General features: G+C 28.9%; 1 protein-coding gene across 2 annotated transcripts in view; it reads right to left on the reverse strand.

Moving 5' to 3' along the window:
* LOC135927540 (DNA-directed RNA polymerase III subunit RPC1-like) overlaps window positions 1–21,688 on the reverse strand; it is a 39,893-nt gene that overhangs the window by 1,466 nt on the left and 16,739 nt on the right. Inside the window, exons 12-28 of one of the 2 annotated variants that reach the window (XM_065463585.1) lie at window positions 20,969–21,096; window positions 20,687–20,825; window positions 20,185–20,502; window positions 18,657–18,794; window positions 18,037–18,150; window positions 16,779–16,936; window positions 16,077–16,232; window positions 14,102–14,229; window positions 11,254–11,444; window positions 10,638–10,745; window positions 10,260–10,402; window positions 9,584–9,739; window positions 9,350–9,469; window positions 9,046–9,157; window positions 8,621–8,693; window positions 3,448–3,547; window positions 3,088–3,156 (exon numbers count right to left, since the gene is read on the reverse strand). In XM_065463585.1, the coding sequence (XP_065319657.1) occupies window positions 3,088–3,156; window positions 3,448–3,547; window positions 8,621–8,693; window positions 9,046–9,157; window positions 9,350–9,469; window positions 9,584–9,739; window positions 10,260–10,402; window positions 10,638–10,745; window positions 11,254–11,444; window positions 14,102–14,229; window positions 16,077–16,232; window positions 16,779–16,936; window positions 18,037–18,150; window positions 18,657–18,794; window positions 20,185–20,502; window positions 20,687–20,825; window positions 20,969–21,096 (2,351 nt within the window). Of the gene's footprint in view, window positions 1–3,087; window positions 3,157–3,447; window positions 3,548–5,445; window positions 5,740–8,620; window positions 8,694–9,045; window positions 9,158–9,349; window positions 9,470–9,583; window positions 9,740–10,259; window positions 10,403–10,637; window positions 10,746–11,253; window positions 11,445–14,101; window positions 14,230–16,076; window positions 16,233–16,778; window positions 16,937–18,036; window positions 18,151–18,656; window positions 18,795–20,184; window positions 20,503–20,686; window positions 20,826–20,968; window positions 21,097–21,688 lie in introns of those variants that run through there. The other variant, XM_065463586.1, reaches the window with a different exon arrangement.

Consider the following 21,688-nt stretch of genomic DNA (forward strand, 5'->3'; position numbering starts at 1 on the left):
ATATATAATTTATGACTCAGCTATAAGCCCAACCCCATAATGAGAGTTGCTAAACAAAAACTTTGTATCTGTATTTTAAATATATTTATAGCGGTATAGATATGGAATTTTTTGTATTATTAAATGTCTATACGAGTAATATCAATAAAAGTTGCATTTATACAAATCGTCGCCTGAGAATTAGAATATCCTATTTCCACTTTTTTTGTAACTTTACAGGAGAGCAGTTTAAAAAAATTATGTTTCTATTGTTTTTAATAGGACGTTAACCTTGTATCGGATTTAATTTAAATTATTTTATAAATATTTCGGATTTTTTAAAGTAAATTGTTACAAATATATCAAAAATTGATTTATGTAAAAAAAATAATTTGTTACAAAAAGTTGATATAGAATAAACCTAATTTTTAGACGAATACAGCGATTATTCAATAAACTTTCATAGTTTTCAGTTGATAGAAATCACGGAAAAAAAATTGAAAGGTGCAATAACATATTTTTTTACTACCACCTAAGAGGATATGGATAAGAAATATATATTTGAATATCCATCAAAACTTTTAATGATTATTTTAAAAATAAGTGTTGTAATTTTAACTATTTTTAAAGAAATATAAAGGTGTTATTAATAAAGTATAACACTAAGCTACCTTCCTAATCACCAGTTGAAATATTTTTAGTAAGGTAAATATGTGTTTAAATGGGTGATGCTTCAGTGATGAAAACTATGACAATATATTATTAATCAATCAAACAATCATATTTTATACTCACTTAATTATATAATACTTTAATATAAATATGGTGAATTCAATATCAAATCAACCAAAAAAAGTCGATTCTCAATCCGACCCCCTTCAATTTTTCTTAAATTTTGCATAATGGTAGTATATACTATAACTAAGAAAAAAAATAAAATTTTACCTCCCAACAAGGTTTACTCGCTAAGATATGGGCGTTTAAAGCGCGGAAAAATAATACATTTTTGACAAAATGTGCCTCATTTATTTTCAAATATCTCCAGAAATAATTAAGTTAGAAAAATAATTTAAATTTTATTATGTAGCTTAATAATAGTTCTTTAATATGACATAAAAATAAATATGATATAAATTTGATGAATGTCCAAAACCGGATGTATAAAACCGGAAATGGCCATAGATAAAAAAGGTATTTTTTTTTTCGAAATTTTTTTTCTGTAGATAGATATAACACTGCTTTATATTTGTGCCAAATCCTAGCCTGGGATGAAAAAGGGTCTAGGAGTTATGGCTCTTTATATGGCTTAAATTGATCAAAAATATCTTCATTTAATGAATACTTATGAAATAATGTTTTTTTAAAATTATGTCTAAATGATAGGCCCTAACTTTTTTTATTTTTAATTGTTAACATATTGTGACTGAAAATTACTTGACAAAATAATTCTAAACCAATTTATAACTTTATTTTTCTGAAATGCATAATTACATATAATATAATAATTCATAATTATGTTTACAATATATCATATATTAAATTATCTAAAGAATTGGAATAAATTTTGACTTTAATTTTATTTTCGTCAAGGGGAATATAAGCATGGTATTTTTGTGTTCCCGGAATTCTTTTTGCTCTCAAAAATCTGCTTTCTAGATGATTTTCCATATTATTGTATTCATTATTGCTTACAAAAATGTAATTTACTCCATATTATTTGTTGCAAAGTCGAATAAATCCATTGGTGTCAAAATATGGTTTTGATATGGCCGTTGCAAACTAGCTCGAGCTGCTAGCCGTTTTGTAATACCTCCTAAACTGTCGCACGGACCTTTTCCATGAGCTGTAGCAAAAAAATGCCACTCGGCCTTTATATTAAAATCACATTCATGATTATAGAGATTTATGAAATTTTTTTTATTTTTATATTGGGTTACGGCCCCATCAGAAAAATAATAAATTTTGGTCAATGTATCAAATCTTTCTTTTAAAAATAAGATCATTTTAGTTTGAAATAAATAAAAGGCACAGGCATTGTGCTTTAAGCAATCTGATATCACCACTAAACTTATATGTTATGAATGCGAATTTATCAATTAAATATGATGATATTTGTTGAATTTTAATTATGATAGATTGTTTTATGCTAATAAAATATTTAAAATTTATGTTATATAATTTCGAGACAAAATTTAACTTAAGTGTTAAATAAATCACATTATCCCAGCCCCTTCTCAAAAGATTTCTTAAACATAAAAGTAAGGGCATATCATTTAGACATAATTTTTAAATAAACATTATTTCATAAGTATTCATTAAATGAAGATATTTTTGATCAATTTAAGCCATATAAAGAGTCATAACTCCTAGACCCTTTTTCATCCCAGGCTAGGATATGGTAGAAATATAAAGCAGTGTTATATCTATCTACAGAAAAATAATTTCGAAAAAAAAATACCATTTTTTTTTCTATGGTCATTTCCGGTTTTATACATCCGGTATTGGACATTCATATTTAAATCATATTTATTTTTATGTCATATTAAAGAACTATTATTAAGCTACATAATAAAATTTAAATTATTTTTCTAACTTAATTATTTCTCAAGATATTTGAAAATAAATGAGGCATTTTTTGTAAAAAATGTACCATTTTTCCGCGCTTTAAACGCCCAATCTTAGCGGGTAAGCCTTTTTGGGAGGTAAAATTTCATTTTTTTCTTAGTTATAGTATATACTACCAGTATGCAAAATTTAAAAAAAATTGAAAGGGGTCTGGTTGAAACCTTGGTTGATTTGATATGGAATTCACCATATATATTAAACCGAGTAAAAAAATGTTTTGGTTCAATTCACAATTTGAAGTTTTAAAAAATAGATTTTCAATTTTGGCATTATGCTAAACCCATACATGATTATAATATAAAAAAAATATATCTTGAAAATTTTGTATTTTTAAGTTATGTATCTGCATATAGATACATTTGAAATTTAACAACTCATATTAACAATTATGTAAGCTTTAGTAATATATATCAGCATTTTTTAAAAAAGATATCAGTAAAGCTTGAATCCAAAATAATGCTTAATCTAAATCAATTGAATTACCGATGCAAGCATGAGGACACTTTCTTTCATCTTCGCCAAACCGTCGCGAGTTATACCAAGAACTTGACCCTATGTTTGTTTTATTATCGTTATTTAAATTGAAATTAACTTTCTATAAATGCACATAATTAATGATTTTAAGATTATAACAATTCGTTAGCAGAGAATATTTACCCACGGAGGGAGTAAATAGCATTTATAAAGAAAACGGTATATTAATTTACCCCCAGGAAGCAAATACAAAATGTTATTTACCTCCTCCGTAGGTAAATATCCCCTGCCTTCGTGCTCCAGTTTAAATACCTGACGCACAAAACTTATATGAAAAATAAAAAATGATTGGCAGGCATGATACATTACTCGATAGGTCATGAGGTCGGCGAGTAGCATAACGTGACGGATGTCTATGCTCATGCCATGGTTGGACATCGTGTATACTATTTCGTTGATAATTGTTGTTCTAATTTGTTTATTACATTTATATCATAATAAATATAATTTTTTTTTTTGATAATTTAAGGACATAAATAAATCTGAACAACAACTTTCTTTGTAATTTAGATCTAATAATTAAAAGGACAAATAAAGTCAGTTGAGTAATCCCCCTAGAATCTCCCCCCCCCCTCCCGTATTAAATGACTAAAATATAAAATGGATATTGATTATGAGACTATCTTCCAGAAATTTCGATGACGCATCAAAGTATCTACTACCTCCTCGCTTCCGCTCTCGATGGTAGTGTGCGCCTCAAAAGAAATATACAAGACTGACTCTTTCAATATTATCTTAATGTATACTTTGGCTACATTAATTTTTAAATACCAGGGCGTAAAATCATTATAACCTTCCACGATAAATAAAGCAAGTGGTTAACTGGTAAAAAAAATATATAAGGATGGGACCTAGCTTTTCAGTTCTTAATTTCTGAATAGGGTTTTAATGACGTGTGTTTTCAAAAACATGGAACACTTTCATGAATGGATTTTGATAAATCTCTTACAGCGGTATTAACCTTTACCTTACCGTTTAACTGTGTTCAAATTACAAATTATATATAATTATATCTTAATTGTAATCATAATTATTATTCTAATTTTTTTTTTGGGGGGGGGGGGTCAGATCTTGAGGAGTCAGAAATATTTTTAACAACGCAAAATATTGATTTGGGCGTCAAAAAAAGGTAATTTAATTATATCTTGAAGTGGCTCATCCAGGTGTGTAATTAATTCGCTATCATCATTATTACCAGGGATCCAAACCGAAACGAATATCGGTTCGGTTCTGGTTCGGATAAAAATATCGGTTCGGTTCGAACCTCTAAAAACCGGTTTGAACACTTTTGTATTCAAACCTACATTCGAATTATGTATAGGGAAAATATTTTTTTATTTTATCATTAATTTAAAAAAATACATGTATAAAACCTACCTTTTATTTTAATTGCACATTATAAAATAAAATTTAATTTATAAATATAAAAATAAATATCAATGATTAATTTTAATATGAACAATATTTTACTTTTTTTACTTAATTTTTTTTTATTAAGCCACACAATTAATATATTTTCAAAATTCGTCCCACTCAAATTACATCTATAAGGAGATAGCTTATAAATTTAATTGTTGAAAAATATCTTTCCATAGTCCACACTAACTCTGGTAGCATGCACTGCCAATATGATATCAGATTTGATATGTGATTTATAATAATATTTGGATTTAATTTTTCTCTAAGCCTTATAATTTATAAGCTTAGAGGAAAATGTTGTTAAATGATAATTTACTAAAGTTTACAAAAATTATTACCGACACTTATCAATCAAACGTGATTCATGATTATCTTTAAAATAATTAGAATATAATTGAATTTTTTTTAATTATACTAATAATAACTTACATATTATTTTATAAGCATAAAATCATGAGTCTCGAACCGGTTCAGAGGCATTTTATCGGTTCGGTTCGGCTAGAATTTTTTTAGCGGTTTAGGTTAGGTTCAGGTTCGATAAAAAATAGCGGTAGCTTTAACGGTTCGGTTTGGATCTCTGATTATTACCATTTGATGTTCCGTTTCTAAATATGAAAAATATAACATATCAAAGATTATATATAAATATATATTCTATCAAAATTTATGTATTTCATTATACCTTTCTTTTTTCAATCCCTGCAATATTAAAATGGTTTTAAGATTCGATGGATTGTTATTATTATCAAATTTATATCAAATGGCTTTGACATATATTTTGCAAATTTTTATTTAGAGATATCAAAATATTTCCCTACGTCTTCCCTTTAGATTTGTAATTAGGGTATTTTTTAATCCTAGGATCAAGTAAAGACGCTGCTTAATTATATGGAGTGAATGTATATTGACTATATTCTTCAGATTTCTTTAACACAAGATATGCTGCTTCTTTTATTGAAAAATCTAAATATGCCAAGGTATGTTAAATTCTGCAATATATCATTGAAGAATAATAAGGTCATCCCGATTGTGGGAGATTGAGTGAATATTTCTACGGTAATTTGATAAAAGGATAAAAGAAATTCTTCCAACTCTATGAAGAACGCGCAATTATACAGGAGTTGGCGTAGTATCTTCCCCTATTATACCTTGCTCGCTGAGTTCTTGTATGGTACTAATATTCTAAATAAATAAATATTAAGAAAAAGAATATAATAAATATACAATAATAATTATTACCTTATTAATGGTAGATATCATTAGGTATTTGCTGTTCCATCGTATTTTAACAGCAAGAGGTATTTTAGTTACCCCACTTAATGTTTTATATGATTGCAAGAATTTAGACGTATTTAGATTTTTCAATAAAAGAAGCAGCAACTCTTATGTTAAAGAAAACTGAGGAATATAGTCAATATATAAACACACCATATAATTACGCAGCATCTTTATTTGATCCTAGGATCAAAAATACCCTAATTACAAATCTAAAGGAAGACGTTGCAGAGAAATATTTTGATATCTTTAAAAATAACTTTGCAAAATATATGACAGAGCCATTTGATGCGTATAAATTGATAATAATAACAATCCCTTGAATTTCAAAACCATTTCAATATTGCAAGGATTGAAAAAAAATAAATTTGTTATATAATCAAAATATACATTTATATATAATCTTTGATATTTTATATTTATCCATATTTAGAAAAGGAACATCAAATAGTAATAATGATAATAGCCAATTAATGACCGCGTCCAAAATCACGAATATATTATGTTGGTGGAGAGGGAATGCTGATCGTTTTCCTCATTTAGCAATGATGACCAAGGTCTTTTTATGCCAATAGACAACATCGGTGGCATCGGAAAGAGCTTTTTCTTTGGCCGGAAATACTATGGCTAAACTGAGGAACAGGATGGCTCCCTCAGCGATAAAACAATGCATGTCCACTCTCTTCCTGGGACATAAATACAATGTCTCTTCGTGTGAAATGGCAATAATTTGTCAGGTATACCAAATATTTTTAATAAACATACACCAATTAGAGAGGTAGGAATAGAAATAAAAGATATTTGGCGACCATATCAATATATTGCTGTTAGAAATATTCCTGACCCCCCAAGCCCTAAATTAGCCTATCGAGAGGGAACGCTTGTCCTCCTAATGAATAAATCTTATATATACTTTCCTAAGTTCAACAAAAATTAGCTAAAAATAAATGGGTTGTGGTGCGGGGTCTGTGGTAAGGGTTCGTGCTCAGAGCAGGCCTTAGAACAAAATCGAGTCATAAATTTTAAGACCAAGCAAATTAACAACACCAGGCTAGCCTAACCGTGAATAATATTTATAAAATTGTCTTTCAAAGTTTTTAATGCCGCATACAAATCATCAATTTTTTGGGAAAATATTAATTAATCTTTCGGTGTTTTTGTATTATCAACATATATCTAAATAACACACACACTAAATTGCTCATATGAATTCACATCGTTAGTGTAATCAGCTATGATAAAAAAAAATAACTTGCTTCCACTATTCAAGAAGATGTGCAAATTATGAAACTTTTTTCCTACAACAGAAAACATTTAATTGTAAGATAAAGGTGTGTATATTTCTTTTTATAACCCACAAATCATTTTAAACGTTAAAAATATAAATAGGGTTGTGACCCAAAACCCTTTTAAAAAGTGGAGGTTTTAAGGATTCTAGGTCAAAAAATTTTTTTTAAATAATAAATAAAAGGAGATAAAATTGTTGGGTAAATGGGAAGAGGAACAAATTCCTATAACATCCTTAAATTGAAAAGTTCTCACGGGTGAGGTAAATAAGTATATTTCGAAATTCTGGAAAGAAAATTCTTCCATATATTCAGAACTATATTCTTAGTATTGTTAAAAAACCCAGATTTGGGGTTATTTAAAAAAAGAAGACCCGATTAAGATTTTAGCCAAAATAATATTATGCGCAAATAGGAATGTAAAACTTGTTGCCATTGTTATATTTCATACATTTTAAAAGGTTATAATATTCGACGTTATTTGAATAATATATTTGTTGTACAATAATATAGCGTATATTAATTATACAAAAGGTCAGTTAAATTGAATAATTAAAAGAATAGTATATATACATACATACAAGAATTGAGAATAAAAAGTTACCATTTACCATATATTTATGAGGTTTTTTCAAGTTATAAAAGCCATTTATGAGCAAAATCTCCAAGCTTACATAATATTACTTTTGGATAAAATTTTAAAAGGGGGTTTTTTATAAATCGACCCGAAACGGGCTTTTTAACAACATATATCCCTATGTGAGCGACACAAGTATCTAACAATAATTTAAAACCTGTCACAAAGAATGCTATTTAATTTATTTCAGACGTATAATATGCCTTTTCATCCTCGAAATACATATTTTTCAGATTTAGGCGGAAATCTTAAAGAGGATATTTCGAAAGATGTTAAATGATTTGATTAGATTGAAAAAAGAACATTTAAAAATCAAAATTGATCAATTATATTTTACTGGCACTCCAAAACCCGAACCCATTTTTAAATTTTTTTTATCTATCAGCATGGATCCGGTTTTTTATGTCAAAGGTTTCACATTCCTGGTTTGAAAAGCTCAATTTAGTAAAGAAATTTTTTTTTTTAAAAAAAAAAATTATTACCTAAGCCTAGACTTGTGAGACAAAAATTAGCGTCATAAAGTTTTTCCTACTCTAAATAATTAAGAAATTAATTCTGAAAAGAAAATGCTATCCAGAATCTTTCCTTAAAAAGAACGGTTTTAGTAGGCGAGAGCTCAATCCTTTTTTAATTTTGCCTGAATGCTAAACAAGAAACGAAAATTGTTCAAATTTAATAATTACCTTGCCGCTTCAATTCCTAAAGTTTTTCCTACTTTAAATTATTAAGAAATGAATTCTGAAAAGAAATGCTATCCAGAATCTTTCTTTATAAAGAAAAGTTTTAGTAGGCGAGAGCTCAATCCCTTTTTAATTTTGCCTGAATGCTAAACAAGAAACGAAAATTGTTCAAATTTAATAATTACCTTGCCGCTTCGATTCCTAAAGTTTTTTCGACCTCGTATATATTATTGGACGTAGTTTTTTGGGCTTTTATACCTTTGTTTTATATTTTAAAGAAAATTTAAAAAAGAAGAAATATAAATATTTTTTTTAAACTAGATTTATGAATGTATCTTGAAAAATTGGGCGGTTTATTAGGCTCGGGGCTAAATATTACTTCGGCTGACAATAGCTACTGAAGATATTATAGTAAATATCGACCGACGTAACATTTTAAGCAATAACCTCCGTGTTATGACCATGCTTTATGAAATTCATTATCAAAATGCGGTTTTTTTTAATATTGTAGTTGGCCATAATCTCTAACAAAGTGATCAAAAATGAACGCAATTAAAAGTATTGATAAATTTATATCAATTCTCTATTTAAAAAATAATAATTTTTAAACCTCTCGTTGCCAATATTTCGAGAAAATTTTTACCCTCCACCAATAATTTATACGTGGTTTCTTTCTTTGAATCGTCGGCATGAATAACGGCCCTCACCGTCAAAGGTATTCCCTAAATTTTATAAAAAAAATATATTTTAAAAGATTTATTATGCTTAAGCGATATATATATATTATTTGATAGAACAACTCTTTATTTTTAATGATCTAAATCTTGCTTCTTCATTGTAAATTGTTGAGTTTAACCAAAAATTTCAAAAAGAAAATTACCCAAAAGCGTAAAAATATTTTTATTTATTTTTACTATTATTATAGTTTTCAGCACTTCTTCCATCAATAACTGCAAAGTAAAATGCAGAGAAATTTTGCTATTCTTCCTGTTAGGAAAAATCTGTAGAGCGCAACCATTCACAATCTTTACATCCTATCATCATTGAAAAAAAAGAAGTTTATTAAATGCGTTAATAACTGTAGTAAAGAATCGTGATACAAAAATGGGTGACGAGATTATTAAAACATTATAAATGCCAAATCTTACCCCCATCTTGGTACGGATTTTGGAATTGTTCAATATGGATAGCTGAATAGAATAGATTGTCACTTCGAGTTTCAATAATTTGATGCGATCTAAACTCAATTTGACCAATATGAAACAGGAAATGGGGGTGTAGACTTCCTCGATAAATTCAGTCACCTTGTTTTTTTTTGAGAAAATTTAAATAGCCAAAGACGTTTAAATATGGAAATTAGATAAATTTTTTAAAAAAAAACAAAATTATTTTTTTTATACAATCTCAAATACGCAAAATACGAATATGGAAAACATTCGACGTTCTGACTTTACCCCTAGATTATATAGCATTCTTGATTTGGGAACCTTCAAGAGAGCAGATACAAATATATCCCGGTTTAGATATGCTAATTTGGCGCTAAAATATTCCCCCTAGTATTTCACCTATATATGTTACAAGCATAGCGCCTAAATCAAGCTTTAGATGTATTGCCTGGATTAATATTTTAGCCAATTCCGTGTAAATTTAGTAAACAAATTCCAAATTGTCGAGAAAAAATTTTTACATATTCTAGAACAAATCATTAGGCTCCTTTTCCAACTTTAAATCAACTATTTGTCTAGCCGGAAATGTAATTCCAACAATGTGTAAAATACCTAACATAATAAATTTAAAATTCGCGATCGTAGAGTTATAAAATACCTGTCCTAGCGTGGTCGTTTCTACCCTTCCTTTAACGACTCTGGCAAAGTTGGGATCGTTGGAGGGCCCATCGAGTAGAGCCGTAACGATAGGGGTACTAATCGTTTTGGCCGCGTTTATGATTTCTTTGATGCGGGGTACACCTGAAGGTGGGGGAGGGGTTTAAATTTTTTTTAAAAAAAAACTCAGTTATTCATTCCCTTTTTATCAATTGATATCCATTCTATATTTTTTTCTCTTTCTTTTGCCTACATTATTTTTTAAGGATACCTTTCAAAGTTGATTGACTTATCGTAAGCGATATTATATGGTTATAACTGTCCAGACATAGCTTTACAAAAAAAAAATGTTTCTTCCTCTTTATATCATAAAATATACCGAGCGTTATATTCATGGACGCTACGCCGGCAAAGTGAAAAGTTTTGAGCGTCATTTGAGTTCCAGGTTCACCTATGCTTTGAGCCGCTAACGCCCCTACGGCGGTTCCTTAAATGATATATTTTTCGAATTAAGCAAATCATATTTTTGTTCAAGGATTTGGACAAGATGACCCTCAAGAGATCCTTAGAGGAAACGGGAAACATAATTTTCAAAAAGAAAGAAAAGTTGCAATGTAAGAAAAATTATGACCGTCCTGAGATGGGCATTTTAAAGTGATCGGAAGGGGGAAAAATACATCTGTTTGAGTTCAATTAGAAGATGTTTTTTTTATACGCATTAATTAAATTTGAATTACAAAAATAATTAAGAGGATATACGAACCGTATGAGTTAAGGGAGGATTAATTAAAAAATATTTTGGATGGTTAAGATGGATGTAGACACGGAGATTAAAATATTTAATAGCCTCTAGGAGTAATGATAATTCTTTCCCAAACTCCTTATTCATTTTTTATATTCAATCTTGAAACTAAAAATATAAAACCTCGATTTCAAATGAGAAGAAAATAAGCTTAAATTTTTTTTATTTTAACAACTTTAAAAAAAAAAATCACCGGGTTCTATACGCGCGTGCTTGTACTTGAAGGCGCAGAATTTTAAAAATGAAATCAACTGCGACTCGGTGAATCGCCATAATTGATTCAAAGTCGAGTTATTCATATCGATTAGGCGTAAGGGATCTCGAGGTGATGAGTAGGAATTAGCGAGCGCCTCCAAGCCGGTTTGGTGTTTGACCAGAAAAGTTCTGAATAAGAAGAAAAAGGGTTGTTTAAATATTTTTAAAATGGGAGAACTTCGATTCAAAATTCCGGGCTTTGCGTAAAATATTTTTCATTTAAGACTCGCCAATCAGAGCGAAAAGCGTATTGAAATTAATATCTTCTAATTTTTTTTTTCTCCTTCCACTTAACATTGTTATAAAAAATGTTCTGACATTTTTATCATCTATTCTTTTTTTTTCATGTAAGGTATTCTTTATTTCCGGTAATTTTTCAAAAATTATCTGACGGTCACTAGACTTTCCATAGTTTAAAAATAATTAGAAATTAGTTTTCTTTTCTATTTATATTTGTTTTTTTTTATTTCTAACAAATTCTTTCTCTTTTTTTTTGGTATACTCAATTAATAATTTTATTTCAATAATTCGTGGATATTAGGAGAAGTCGAACTTAACATTATCAGAAAAGCTAATCAAATTATAAATTAATAGTATTCGATTCTTTTGAACGAATCGAATAATTTACTATTCATAATTATATAGATTTTATTATTCGTACGAATCGCAAATTATTCGTACGAATCGCAAATTATTTGTACGAATCGCTATTCGTACGAATAGCAAATTATTCGATTCGTAAAGAATGAACATAAATGAATCATGGTTCGTATTTGTTTTTTTTTGAATAAGCCTGGTAAATAGATTATATTTACTATTTTTTTAAAAAACTACTCGAAAGAATTTTAAAAAAATGAGTATCTAAATTTATATACAAAAACAAAAGCTTATTTATTATTTACTATCATTTTAACTAGTAAGATATAGTAGAATGGATTCAGAATAAGCCTGAGTTTAGAAAATTTCTTTACAAAGATAATAAAGATGGAGTAATAGAATATTGTTTATCAGAATCAGAGTTTGGCAAAAAAAATCTTCTTGAGCAAAAATCTTTTTAAGAATTTTTAGGAGATCCTGTATTTTTGGATCAAATTTTCCCTAAAAATGCCAAAATCTTTTTATAAGAAAAAATATTTTATAAGGTAAATCTTTTGTAATTTTCGTGCATAAAAAAATCTTTTCGCGATGAGATCAAAAATTTAAACAAACAAAAAATATCAATGTTCTTTTTATAAATTGTTTTCAAGTTCGTCTATTGCGATTAATTTTGGGTTTAAAATAAATTATCCAAATTGATAAAACATTATTTACTTATCAATAATTAGGTTTGTTTGATTGACAATAAAAAAAAATGGGAGTAGAAATTATTCAAAATATTCTTATCGGGCTTCAATTGGTGTTAGTGATGAGGCCCTAATTTTTATGGTTTATTATTTTTTTCTATTTATATAAATAATTATTCGTAACGTAAATTGTTTCATAAATTAAATTATCTAAATATCGAATAACTGGGGGTGTTCATACTTTTAAGAATATCGGGTATAAGTGGATATGTTAAATAAAGGAACGATAGGATATATTAAAATGAAGGATAAAGTGCCGTTGCAGGAAGGGCGGGCAAGAAGGTGAGGATGTGGTGGGATGGGATAACCAATATTATAACTAGTTCACGATGCCAATATTAAACCATGGCTGTCGATTTATAAATAAGGCTCGAGTTAAGCCCGGGGATTTTGCACGGCAGATTTGCCAACGATCTCATATATTATTTTAGCTAAAATCTTAATCGGGGCCGTTTCTTAAAATAGATCCAAATCGAGGTTTTCAACAAGACTAGCTAACGTATCGACATATAATAATCCTAGACTGACGATGGATTCGTAATAATGAACTTGAAAGCGTCGTTGAATGCAAATCAGCTGGACCCGCCATTTTGGGAACCCGTATAGTAATTATTCTCATGTTATAAACTACTTACTATTAAATTTATAACTTGCTTCCTTATTGTCTCGACGATCAGGCAATTCTTCGATAAAGTTTGCGTCAGACATAGGAATAAATTAGCCACCTCGTTTAAAAATTTACTAATGATACGAGTAACCAAAATGGCGTCCCCAGCTGTTTTCATTCGTGTACACTTTCAATGAATGCATCCTCAGTCTAGGGTATTTACTATATGTCATTGACTCCCGGAAATAAGCGAATACATATCTTCATGCGCCGCTGGGTGATAAAATATAAAGAAAACGATAAAATTGAGAAGATAGTTAACAAATTTTAAGAAATGGGTAAGTGCTCTGGTTACAGATAAATAAGTCATGGGGAAATATGAATAAATTTTAAAATATGCCCCATTCCCAAAATAGAGGGATCATAATCCTAAAATAAATTCATTATCCAATGACATATATAATGCCTAGACTGACGATTCATTCATTAAAAGTGTACATCAATGCAAATCAGCTGGAGACGCCATCTTGGTTAAACTAATCATTATTAAAATTTTAAACGAGATCCTAATTTATTCCTATATCTATGCAAACTTAAAGAATTACCGGATCATCGAGATAATAAAGAAGCAAGTTGTCAATTTAATAGTTAACATGAGAATAATTACTAAATGTGTTACCAAAATGGCGGATCCAGCTGATTTGCTTTTAATGAATGAATCGTCACTCTAGGTATTATATATGTCATTGTCATTATCAGATTTTTTTTTAAAAATGTTTGTGATCCACGTTTGATTTTCTGAAATTAATACGAAAGAAATAAAGATGATCGATTACTTGACTTCGTCTTCGAAGTGAGGCGAATCGCATTGTTTAAATAGACCCTCGGTCTTGAGCCGATCAAATACGAAAAGCGTATCGCGTAGCGTCAAATTACTTTCGTTCGAATCGGGCTTATGTATATTCTTATTTAATAGGTTTAAATATAATTTTAATTTAGCTCTCTTTCTCTCAAAATGTTATCATTTATAAGTTAGATATATATATATAAAAAAACTCATTTGAATTAGCATATTTTCATAATAAGATATAATTTACTACAGTAATATATAAATATTTTTTTCAAAAAAACTAATTTCGTTTTGTTATGTTATCTAAGAAATAAAATTCAATTATTAAGAAATCAAATGCAGTCATTATATATACTTATTTACGTTAATTACCCTTAAAATTTAGGCGAATCATTGTCGATATATTGCCAAAGACAAATAAAACTCAAGATGTAGGAATTAGAGAAGTGCACGGGCTGTCCGTAGCCCGACCCGACCCTGCCTCGGTGTTGGATCGGGTTTGGATATTAAAAAATATTTTTCGGGTTCGGGCTAGAGTCGTAAGAGCTGTCCGACCCGACCCGAAAAATAAATATTAATATAAATATCCTAAATAGTCATCATAATTCATAATGTCAATATAATTTTTTCACAGCCCGAGCCCGAATTTAAAAAACTTTTTGTCCGAGCTCGACCCGATTACACATTTTTATAGTCCAGCCGAACCTGAACCCGTTTTACAATTTGAGTTTGAATATTATAGTAACCAAAAAAAATATATGTGTAGTTATTCATCGCCACCTTAAATAAAAGTTTATTTGACTGCCATAATCTAATCAATTCCATCAATTTAAAATATTATCATCTTCAATATATAATTTAGTATATAGGTATTTTTGGAGTACGTCAACTTCAACACTAGCATAAGAAAACGCATTGTCATCCTCCATAGAGAGAAATCCCAAAAACATATCTACCTTAGTATTTTCTTAAGAAAAAAATATTCATAATATAAAAATAATTTTAAAAGATATATATTTACTTTATTATTTTTTAATTAATAAGTTTATTAACCTTTTACTAATTTATCAGTTGCTCAACTGATAGAGTAGTAAATAAAGGTTCATTAAATTAATAATAAAATTATTTATTAAAAAATAATAAAGTAAATATATATCTTTTAATATAATTATTATTATTATATTATGAATATTTTTTTACTTAAAAAATACTGAGGTAGATACGTTTTTGGATTTCTTTCTATGGGAGGCTGACAATGCGTTTTCTGATGCTAGCGCCGAAGTTGACGAGCTTAAAAAAATACCTAGATCCTAAATTATGTATAGAAGATGATAATATTTTAAATCGGTGGAAAACAAACCATAATGAGTTTCCAAATTTAAGTATTTTGGCTTATAAATTCCTAGCTATCACTGCTTCGTCGGCAGGGCCTTTGAAAAGAAAAGGATTCGTTTAAAGCCAGATAAACTGGAATCATTATTTATATATCATAATTATTCGCTGTGATACTTTTGATAATGACATTGATATGTCATTATAATATTTTCATTATTATATTTTTTAGTTTCTATATTAACTAATATATCAATTACATTAGACACAAATCATGTTTATTGTATTTATACAATCGCAATTAATTTTTAAATTCGATTGTATTTTAACTTTTTTATGATATTTTTTTTTTCAAATTAAATAAAATGCAACTTAATATATTTGATTAGGTTATGGCCGTCAAAAAAACTTTTATTTAAGGTGGCGATGAATAAATACACATTTTTTTTGGTTATTATAATATTCTAATTCAAATTGTAAAATTTTATTCGGGCTCGGGTTGGACTAAAAAATGTGTGCTCGGACAAAAAAGTTTTTTAAATTCGGTCTCGGGCTGCGAAAAAATTACTTTGCAAACCTCTAGTGTTTTTTTTTCATTCGTTAATAATAAAAAATTATTTTTTAAAAACTTTTATATGAGTGAGCATGCGCGAATAATCGAAGGGCTTATTCTTGTCTTCCATCATCACGGGATCCAAACTATCCCCTCCGTAATCGAATTGTATTATTTCTCCTACGGAATTACGAACCGTCATGTCGTAGTGAATGCACAGGTCTTCCATACTCTTGAAGTTGATGGACATTTTTTTAGGAATAGAAAAATATTACTATCTCTTTCTTTCTTTAATTCTTTCCTTCCTCCTTTCTAACGGCTTCGGAAATATTAAAACGTGATGAAAAATAGGTTATTTTGGAAGACTGGTATCAGTCTTCACATCCTGTTCTTTCCCTATAATATTCCAACCACTTAACGGAAAAATAAGTGAAATATTGTTAGTGGAACCTTTAGGTAGTTTGAAAACTAAAACTCTAATATTTAAGCGATTACTAATTATTTATTAAAAATGCATTTCGGAATAATTTCTTATTAGATAACCTTGAAATAAACGATAAAATTTGCTAGATGGGGCAACGTCAACTAAATCATAACACATAAATTACACAATACTTTATCAGAACTTATTTGACTCTCGAAGTTAATTCGAGCTCATGCAGGTTGACCGTACATCTTAATCGTTTAAATCCGAGACACTTAGCAAATTTAAACGAAATTATTCCGAGTATCCACGCAATATTGAAGAGTGGAAATAGTAAATAAATATTAAAAAAACTTTGACAAGTCGCCTTTGCATATAACCGGTTTCCGCCGTTTTAACGGCAGTGTCAACGAGGCCTTCTCGTCCTCCCATAGTGTGGAAAAAAAATTCGGTTGGAGTCAAGCCAGAATAAAAGCTATTTTGCACGAAACCTTTAGCCTCAGGGATTTTCGCTTTTTTAAAAAAAATTATATTGTTATTTTTGAAATGGAATTTTCTTTTTTTTTTCTTTGGAGAATATACATAAGGTAAAGAAAGAAAGTTCAACTCATGGAATGTTCAACTGATGGAGATTTTTCTAATTGGATGAAATATATTTAAAATTAAACAAGTATCTGAAGTAAGGAATAAGATTAGAGAGATATGGGTTCAGGTTTATAAGATATATTAAACACAGTTTTTCATAAATATTCAATCGTATTAATTTCCTATCAAAAACTGGCATGTCATGTTATTATACATGGACGAATAGGAATAAATAAATCAGCTGGTAAGAGGCGATTTCTTTGAGTTGGAATATTAATCAATCAAATGATACGAGCCGTGAATTCAACTAAATAAATAGAAGAAAGTGAAGTTATTGTTACCTACCTTTTTTTTAAAAAAAATTTAAATGATAAAAATGTATCATTACAAAAGTAATTAAATAATGCAGGAATATTGATTGGGGAAAGGAAAAACTGCATTTTTTATCCTTTAAATATTACTTTCCTCGTGGAAAATATAATCTACCAATATTTTGTTGCAAATTTTTTATGATCTCAATTACAATTATTTTATAATTTGTTATAAAAAAAAATTCCTTTCCGTTATAAAAATAGAAATGATATCTAAGATTCGTTTTTGTGTTATATTTTTTAAGTGTTTTCCCCGAAATATTTATAGTTAGAGTTTTTTTTCTCATTTTTTACATCCTCTAGTATTGATGTATAGTCAATGTTAAGAATAATCTATCAATCATATATTCGCAAGTGTCCCAAGTTTCCTTATATAGAGATATATATATATATATACTAAAATGGTTTGGGCATGTGGAACATAAGACAAAAGATGACTGGGTAAAGAGATGCTTGATGGAAGGAGGAGGATCAAGACCTAGAGGAAGGCCCAAGATGACGTGGAAGGTGATAGCGGCGGATATGAGAAAAATGAATCTTACAAATATTGATGTCCAGGACCTTCAAAAATGGAAAAGAAAAATCAGATAAACCAGGAAATCGGCATTAAACGGAGAAGAATATAGTATATAAAGAATATAAGATAAATATTTTACAGTATCGTTCGAAATGTGGCAAAGACCTATTTTCAAAACCGTTAGGAACACGTTGACCACTTATGGCTTGCTGTCCAACACAAGCTATCATTTGGGAGATGTTAATGAAGGAGCCTAACATAATTAAAGTAAATATAAATTAAATTCCAAAAATTAAGATTGTAAAAAAAAATATATTAAGACGTGTGCCAAAAAAATGGAATTAGATGTATAATAAATATATTTAAGAAAAATATAATCAATCATATATCTATAAGTTTTTAAACAAAAAAAAATAGGAAGGAAGAATTTTAAAGTTGTCATCATCATATGGCAATAGCCTGGGGCTAAGGGGTATTGATTTTCCGAGATATAATAAAAGTGTATGCCTAAATGAGCGAGTCAGTAATAGAATGATATAATGAATACCCAATAATAAAAAAAGACATGTTATGCATTACATAATACAATGAAGTGTCCCCTGGGAGTCAGGTCACGGAGATGGTAGGGAAGTGGTCAATACAATATCGAACATTTTGATAAACATTATAAGATTTGGAACAGAGAGGGATCAACATTGGGTTGGGGTCAAGTTGAAATCAACTGTATAGTATTTTTTAAAAAAAACTAAATAAACAAACCTTTGGAACCACACAAAGCCATAATGAGGGGAGAATTAGATGCCGGAAGTTCTTTCAGGCAAGCCTGCCCAGCGTGTTCCCTAATCACCGATAGCTCTTTCAAAATAACTGCTTCTAATGTCTGATCCGGAGTGCATCCTAGTTCAATATTTATTTTTGTACGTTTTTGAAATAAAATAAAGTTTAATTAAATAATTTAAAACTGATAATTGATTTTAATTGCGAATTATGATTTTTTTTTTTTTAAAAAATGAAGATTTAGTGTGCATAAAATGTTCATTTCAATCTCTCGTACCCTCTCCTCTATTCTCAGTTATACTTGCTAAATCACTTTTAAGAAGACAACCCACAATGAGGATGATATAAAAGTTTAATTTTAAAAATTAAATGTTTTATAAGAATTTTTTTTTATAATATAATGTAGCCATAAAACAGGGTAACCTGCGCTCTTTTTGGCAGAAACTTATATTTGGATTTACAGACCCTCCTTCCCTCCCCTCTTTGTTGCTTTATATCATACAACTAGTAACTCTAACTTGTTATATACTTTGGAATGTAAATGTCAAAAGTAACTAGTTACTTTTGGAAGTATTTACGCATATATCAAAAGAATATATTAAAAATTAATTTTATTTTCAATATGTTATATAAATACTAAGATGGTTTGGGCATGTGTGACGTATAACTGGGTAAAGAGACGCACCTTCATGGAAGTAAGGGATCAAGACCTAGAGGAAGGCCCAAGATGACGTGAATAAATGTGATAGCTATGAGAAGCAGGAATCTTAGAAATATTGATGATCAGAACCATCAAAAATGGAAAGGTAAAATCAGAGGGAAAACTGGCCTACATGAGAAATCCTGGAAATCGCCATAAAACGAAGAAGATTTAAAATTTTGTCCAATGTCTGATTGTGTTTGTGGCGCCATATACTTTCAACTCTTACTTATTTTTGGTAATCAACCAATTTTTTTTCTACCGCAGTTAATCAGAATTCAAGTCTAGTAAATTTTTATTAACTCATTTAACGACATATTTTATAGCAAGAAGGAAAAATATATCAATAATAAAGTAAAATATAAATAATAATCTTTTACCTTTTTTTTCGCGCTTGTATATTTTTCAGAGTTGTTAAAGGATCTAGATACCCTGTATTTAGATATAAAAATGTGGTATCTGTATCTAGATAGATTTTTGATTAAATAATCTGTATCTAGATATTATTTTAGACGTTGTATCTGTATCTAGAACCATTTAAAAGTATCTTTTAACAACTCTGATATTTTTCCATTTTTAGAATATAACATTTATTTTTATTAATATTAATCATGTTTACAAAAATCGAGTAAATAATAAAATAATTTGTTGGTAAGCAATTAACACTAACCAAGTTCAAAATAATTTTAATAAATGCATATAAAATTATACCCCTCCCCCCGCTCTCTCCAACGCCAGTGAAATTTTTTGGTAATGGGATCGAATACAACTTGCCTATCCTACAAAACAAGGAAAATAGTAAAATCAAACCCGGCTGGCATGTAAGTTCTCCTCTGGCCAGAGCCTCTATAAACCCCTTGCAGGTTGCGTAGCCTTTAGTGAGCAGCTCTGCCTTGGCTTTCAATAGTCCCCGACCAGGGGTTACGTCACCTAGACCAATGCTAAAACCGGAGTGGTCCTTTAAGTAGGCGACAGAAACTCGACAAACGCGTATCATGGCGATTGCAGCTTGGCGGGAGTTGAAATATCGAAATATAGAGTAAAAGGCTGATTCGTGCTTGGTGCCCGAGCCTAACAGGGATTTGTCGGCAACACCACATATAAGAGTTCCATTACGGACCACTATGACTAATGTTTTTTGATTTGATAGGGAGAATAGTGTAAAGTCTCATGATAAAGTAAAAACAATAAGACGGAAATATTTAGTGTCACATTTAAACATTACATAAAAATTCATTATATAGCTTAAAGCCTAACACATTATATTTTTTTGTTAGAATTCTTCAGAATGATAAATATTTCAATAACTTACAACCATCGTTGACGCAGAGATCTTCCCCTTTGCCGCTGTAATTTTTGCCCTTACTTCTAAGGCTTATTTTAATGTCGCTACGCAGACTAGGTCTAAGAATCGAGTTGAAGATTTGTTTTCCCGTCCACAATTTTATCGGCTTTTTATTTATAAATAGGTTTTAATAGAAATGATGTCAAATATCGGCCAATGTAAATGGTAGAACTAAATCAATTGTGGACTAAATAATATTATTCCGAAAAGCTGTAATATTATGGAATTATTTTTTTTAACTAAAAAAACCTTTATTATGGCTGGTACTGGCAGATCGAATACCGTTTTGCAATCATTACCGACTAGGAAAGCTGTCACCAATTGACAAGCTTGATACTTGGTTAGGAATACGTCCTTTCGAGTGAGTAAGTACGAACCTATTAATAGAAGAGATATAGTTTAAAAGTTCAATAATTCCAAAAATTAGAAAAAATAGTTCGCATTATTTTTTTTAAAATAAAAGGTATAATTGAGTTGTTTTTAATGAGGCTTCAACCCTTCATAGACGTCTGGAACAATTACAAGGAGCAGATCATAATTATAATTAAATCACCTCTAAATTATTTTAAAATTGTTTCTTTTTCCTTTTTTTTCACGCCTACTTTCTTTCCTAAAGGAATTATTTTTTAAAAATACTAATGATTTTTTTGCGGATATTTCAACCGATGTCGGGACCGGTTTTGATCGGAACGACTATTCCTTATTTTTAAAATATCGGTTATCAGCCGATGTTATTAAATTTTCCGCTCCAATAATATGTGTTTAAAAATAATTTTGCATCATTTGATATTTGATTTTTTTAAAAAAATATATTTAAAATAAAATATATTTATTAAGTAAAGAACATTCTAATATAATCGAAAATGATAATATTCTATAGAAGGAACTAAATAATTAATACATAAAAAAATGCATAATTTTATAAGGATGATTTATTATTTTAAAACTTAAATAAATAATTTTTTTTAA

This window comes from Gordionus sp. m RMFG-2023, chromosome 3, assembly GCF_954871325.1.
Source record: "Gordionus sp. m RMFG-2023 chromosome 3, tfGorSpeb1-WG-v2, whole genome shotgun sequence".
Lineage (NCBI taxonomy): Eukaryota > Metazoa > Nematomorpha > Gordioida > Chordodea > Parachordodidae > Gordionus > Gordionus sp. m RMFG-2023.